Source organism: Arachis ipaensis, chromosome B3 (assembly GCF_059453495.1).
Source record: "Arachis ipaensis isolate K30076 ecotype BB chromosome B3, ASM5945349v1, whole genome shotgun sequence".
NCBI lineage: Eukaryota > Viridiplantae > Streptophyta > Magnoliopsida > Fabales > Fabaceae > Arachis > Arachis ipaensis.
This window is the reverse complement of record NC_142438.1, coordinates 68,257,177-68,263,535: the sequence shown is the minus strand read 5'-3', so window position 1 is coordinate 68,263,535 and position 6,359 is coordinate 68,257,177. Positions and strand designations below refer to the sequence as shown.

The 6,359-nt window shown below is 34.9% G+C and overlaps 1 protein-coding gene across 1 annotated transcript; it reads left to right on the top strand.

Annotated features, from left to right (window-relative positions):
* Positions 1-3,419: 3,419 nt before the first annotated feature.
* On the top strand, positions 3,420-5,758 carry LOC148570994 (vicilin-like seed storage protein At2g28490). The gene is made up of 5 exons (XM_088506521.1): positions 3,420-3,736; positions 4,075-4,256; positions 4,441-4,521; positions 4,608-5,042; positions 5,183-5,758. The coding sequence occupies exons 1-5, from the start codon at positions 3,448-3,450 to the stop codon at positions 5,633-5,635; spliced, it is 1,440 nt and encodes a 479-aa protein (XP_088362647.1). The 5' UTR covers positions 3,420-3,447; the 3' UTR covers positions 5,636-5,758.
* Positions 5,759-6,359: the final 601 nt, after the last annotated feature.

The window sequence follows — 6,359 nt, the reverse complement described above, 5'->3', positions numbered from 1 at the left end:
TAGTCACATTACTAAACACTCTAGAATAATATGGAATAATATAAAAGATGTAGGTCAAGTTAAATAACACAACTTGTATTTTTTTTTTTTTTTTTTTTTTTGGCGGACAAGAAGCGCATTCAGCCATTCACACTATACTTTCAACAACTATATAGACTGCCATTAGTTTAATAGTTTCTGCATGACCGACTTGCATTGCATGCGTTAGAAACAAGAGACTAAACTGGAGAAAGAATTTGTGTATTATTGAGTGTATTCTAGTTGTCTATTCAAGTTATGTAGAATGATACAATATAGAAGAGTATTTATAGGGGCTAAGAGAATTGTAATAATAAAGACATAATATTCTATATTAAATATTCAGATATACTAAATAATTCTAATTAATCCTAATTATATTCTAACATCCTCCCTCAAACTCAAGTAACAACTTGAGTTTGAAACATATTTAAAACAACAAAATAAATAGAAAAAACTGCATAAATTGATAAAACGGGTGCAGACGAAACTGCCGGAAGGAAGCGCAGATGGAACTGCCGCTAGTCTGAAGGAAGCGCAGACGGAACTGCCGCTTGTCTGAAGGAAGCGCAAACGGAACTGCCGCTATCTGAAGGAAGTGCAGACGGAACTGCCAGAAAGAAATACGGACGGAACTGCCACGAGAGAACACAAATGGAACTGCCACGAGAGAACACAAATGGAACTGCCACGAGAGAACACAAATGGAACTGCTACGAGAGAACGCAGATGAACCGTCGAAAGAGACCAAAAACTATATGATTTTTTCATGAGAATAGAAAAATAGCAGATGACATTGGTGTTTGATCATTCGACTCGAAAAGACACAAGACGGAGAGAATAGGCTAGTCGGTGAGGTGAAAAAGCATCAAAGAAGTGACAAAAGGTAAAGAAAAATGGCATAGAAAAAAAAAGTGCAAAAGCTACGGTGATTTCACCACAAGGAAAACAACCTATCCTCTCTGATACCATGTTAGAAACAAGAGACTAAACTGGAGAAAGAATTTGTGTATTATTGAGTGTATTCTAGTTGTCTATTCAGGTTGTGTAGAATGATACAATATAGAAGGGTATTTATAGGGGCTAAGAGAATTGTAATAATAAAGACATAATATTCTATATTAAATATTCAGATATACTAAATAATTCTAATTGATCCTAATTATATTCTAACAGCATGTAATACCCTCCGAGCAAGTCAGCTCCAAAATCTTAATGAATAAGATTAATATTATGTAGAGTTTGATTGTTTATTTTTTTTCTTTTTCTTTTTAGCAAATGGAATTAAGAGTGACAGGTAAAGAAGTCTATCCGCCTCGTTATTTGGCGGGTTGGTCCGTCCCGTTTCGTCTAATGAGGTGGTCTTAGATTCCTTCTCCATCCTGCCTAACGCTGCAGGCTAGCAAGCCAAGTCTGTCAACTCTTTTTTTTATAAATTATTAAATATTAAATAATATATATAATTTTATAACCATTTCAATAAATTTATAATTTCTAAAGACATAAAAAAATTATAATTTCTAAATTCACAAGTATTAAAGTTTTTATAATTATAAATATGTAATAAACATAATCATAAACCAAGTTTTTTGAAACAAAATAATAAAACCAATATTGTTCAAAGAAAAATAAACATTGTTCAAAACATATAATTAAACATTTCAAGTTTATAATCAATCAAACATAAAACATAATCCGAAATATAACTTAAAACATCTTCAACTATCATCTTCATCCTTTTGTAGATCAATAACGTCATAAAAATTTATAAAAAAAACAGTCTTAACAAAAAAAACATTTGGCCCGCCGAAAAAGTCCGTCCCACCCTGCCCTGCTGAATCCCATCAAAACCCACGACTTAAACAGGCTTTTTATGTTCGACGGTTTCAAATTTCTAGCTCAACCCGCATTTTTTAACGAATTACACAGGTTTCAACCTGTCTGCCACCCTTAAATAGAACCGTGATGGTGGAAAATCTACTTAGCAACAAAATAAAACGGCATGACTTGACTTAGAAGAAATAAAATAAAACCGTAGCCAAATGCCAATTATTCTAATATAATGGGAGCGGTAGGGAAAAAGAAGAAACAACATGGTGGGAGAGGTCCTATAGCAGGCTCTTATATATGTTTTGTACAAGATGTCTTTGGTACGGATTGTGAGGTGGATCGAAAACTTGCAGGTCGAGGCGGATGTTGGATTTTCTGACGGGAGTAATGGGAGTGGTACCTGCAAAGACATTCTGATACTAAAGTCAAAATAGATCTAAGAGGTATAAGGTATGAATAGTAAAATGACCTACCTGAAAGCCTGAGGTCCCTTTTATATAGGTGGAGGTAGCTTATCTTATTTTATCTTGTTTGATCAAGATAAAAAAGATATTCAAATTTAATTGTTAGTGATGGAATTGAGTGGGTCAATTTTGAACCTTCTGAAAGAAGGAAGCGACCCAATCCAAAAGTTGGGTCGGTAGATTGTTCCGAGTGAGAATCTGAGGACTGAATCCGTAACATGTTTAATTTAAAGTAGCATATCAAAATGAATAACAAATATCATAGAACTTTGATATATGAATGTAAAAATCACTTTATATTGACTAAAAAAAATTTAGTTAGACTAAAAACATTCAAAGCTTTTGATATAAAAATATATACTACATGTATACTAATCAACTAACAAACCAGTTATATATTATGTACTTAAGTACTAGAATACTTAAACCTTAAGTAATAGAATAATTAAACTTGTATATAGTAGTAAAACAAAAAAAAATGAGATGTCAATATTTTTATATATAGTGATTGATTTTTTTTTGTATATTTAATAAAATTAAACAAAAATACTATATACTATATATATACTAAAAGTTAGTTACCAAATCAGTTAGTTGAATATAATAACCATTTTGGGCCCTAAAAAAGGCTTACCATGTAAATAATCGTTCATCGTGTTTTTTTGGTTTGGCCCATAGAAATAAGGCCTTGAAAGTGTGCTAACTCTTGGGCTACCAAAGTTGAGTCTCTGTATAGCCCATTTCATCCACTGTTTATATATGTGAATCATAATGCAATGTATGAGGTATATGATTTCTTTTGGTATAATCATCCATGCATTAACCCTATATAAGGTTAGGTTATGCAAATTACTATATCTGAATGAATATCATAATGGACTAATTTTTCATGGATAAACTGAAAACCTTCCAACCAATGATGTTAAGAGTGGAAACTTTCAAGCATAGACTTTGTCCTTGATCTAATGTGTTTTCAACTCTGATCTGTGATAACTTTACTTGCTATACATGGCAAAATTCCCTTGTAACTCTACATGGCTGACACGTGTCACCTGAATTCTCTTCCACTTCATATATATAAGTGATAAATCACCTTCAGACAATAGAGACAGTAATTAACAAGAACAAATTAAACATGGGAAACAGAAACAGCCTTTTGTTTTTTATCCTTGTTCTGATGTGTCATGGTGTAACCTTGACAATGGGGTTATGGAGGAATCATGATGATGTAGAAACGATGTTCTTGATGAAGAACTCCAAGAGTGTGGTTAAGACAGATGCTGGTGAGATGAGAGTTCTTGAAAGCTATGGTGATGCTAAGCTTATGGAGAGGCGCTTGCATATTGGATTCATCTCCATGGAGCCAAGGTCACTCTTCGTTCCTCAGTATATTGACTCAAGCTTCATCATTTTCCTCCATGAAGGTATCATCAATCTTTTTCTTTGATGGTTTGTTCTGTCATCAAATGTAGTTATTGTATAATATGCAAGAAACTATAAACTAATGAGAGGTTAAAGATTGTTATTAGAGATAATCATAGTACATATACTTTAGGATTAATACTAGTTGTGATAGAATTCTTTGATTTACAATTTTACATTTTCTCTTGATTCTCAATATAGTACCAAAGTCTTTATAAATACTTATATAAACACTCAAAAAATCTAAAAACGAAAAACACTCACATACTGATTAAAATAGTACATAGAGAATACAGAGAAAAGATGCATGAAGTTGAATGAAAAATGGAAATGATTTCAGGGGAAGCAAAGCTGGGATTCATGTATAGAGGTAAGCTTAAAGAAAGAACATTGAAGATGGGGGATGTGTATAGAATCCCAGCTGGTTCAGCATTCTATTTGGTGAATATTGGTGAAGGTCAGAAACTTCACATTATCTGCAGCATTGATCCCTCAGGGGCAGTGGGAGCTGGTACTTTCCAGGTACACATGCATTTCACAATAATCTATATTATATAGTATTTAGATATAAACCATTTCATTGTATGCCTAGATATGAGGTATATAAGAATTTAGAATTGTATACATGCCAGAATCTTGATTTTACTTTGTATAATTGTATTATACTTTGATTAGTATGTATGTATGTATGTATGTATGTATGCAGTCCTTCTATCTTGGAGGAGGAGCAAATCCAGCTTCAGTACTTTCCGGCTTCGGAACAGATATCCTTGAAGCTGCCTTTAATGTAAGATAGCTAAGAAGCAACTTGATTTTATGTCAGCATGGATCATGCAACTAATTATGTCTTGTTATATGAATAAACATACACAGGTATCAGCAGAAGAAGTTAGGAAAATGTTCACAAGGCAACATGAGGGTCCAATTGTGAATCTGGATCAGCAAGACACAGGTTTGTGGAGCAAGTTCCTTCAATTGAAGGATGAGGACAAATTGCAACACCTGAAGGGAATGGTGCTAGACCAGCAAGAAGAAGATTTTGATGATGAAGATAATGATGGACAAGAAGAGGAGAAGCAAAGAGTATGGTCATGGAGGAAGCTCTTAGAATCAGTTGTTTGTGATGAGATAAAGAAAGCATGGAACCCCAACAAGGGTATGGGTAAGAAGCCCCCTCATATTTGCAACCTCTATGACAGAGCACCAGATTTCATCAACAGCCATGGTTGGAGTGTTGCTGTTGATGGCTCAGATTATTCTCCACTCAAAATGTCTGGTGTTGGCATTTATCATGTTAATCTCTCAGCGGTATGCAAAATAAATATAGACTTAAATTTTTGTTGTTAGTACTAATCACGCATTTGCGTGAGTCAGGTACTAGTTTGATCATAGAAGCTCTGATACTATGTCATGAAACCAGTTCTCCTAAAGTGTGTGGTACAATGCAGGGAGCGATGATGACGCCGCACATGAATCCAATGGCAACAGAGTATGGCATAGTGTTGAGAGGGAGTGGAAGAATCCAGATAGTGTTTCCAAACGGAACCAATGCAATGGATGCAGAGATCAAAGAAGGGGATGTGTTCTTCATCCCAAGGTACTTCCCTTTCTGCCAAATAGCATCAAAGGACCAACCATTGGAGTTCTTTGGCTTCACCACCTCTGCAAGTAAGAACAGGCCACAGTTTCTTGTGGGAGCCACGTCACTCATGAGGTCCATGATGGGTCCTGAGCTCGCTGCTGCCTTTGGTGTGAGCGAGGAAACCATGCGCCACATGGTTGATGCACAGCATGAGGATGTCATACTTCCATATCCACATCATCAAGATCATAACAAGGAAGTGGTTGAGGTTGACACCATTCCAAAGCTTATAAGGAATGCCATGGTTTTGGGATGGTAAATTATTTATGAGGTGATTAGATCCTATGCGGCTTTGTTTTTCTTTTTGTTATCCACTTTTTTGTTGAGATGATTGTTCACTATTTTGTTCTTTAAGAGTGAATAAAATCAACTAGTTTTGTTGAATTCGCTATGGTGTGTCTTGTTCCTCCTTTTAGAAGTATAATGATCATTGTTCACTATGAATGTCACGTTATTGCAACTCTAAAATCTATCTTCTGAGTTTCCTACTATATTTTCAAGCAAACTTTTGACTCATCATGTTTGGATCTTGGAAGATGAGTGGTTGATTGTATTATCACCCCATCAAACATACTAGTGGAAAAATCTGTTAACCTGTTTGATCAATCCAAACTAAAAAGTAAAAAAATGAAAACAGAACATTCAAGTACTTCATAAAATCACAGATAATTAAGGCAAGCAAAACATAAGATATAATGGGATTAACAAGGGAAAATCTGAAACCAGACAAGAGCACGTACCTTGGATTACCACATTGGAATGCAAATTTGTAGAAATGAGTACCTTAGTTTGCATATGCAAAGGTATGCTACGCACAAGAGATGACGCTGGCAGACCTTGCTCCTACCCATGCCAATGGATGGTAGGATGGATGCAAGTGATAGCGCCATCTCTCCTGCGTAGCAAACCTTTCAATGCTATCAAGTATGAGCATCCCTCTTCATTCTCCACTACCAATGTTTCTTGGATTCTATGTAGGCCAT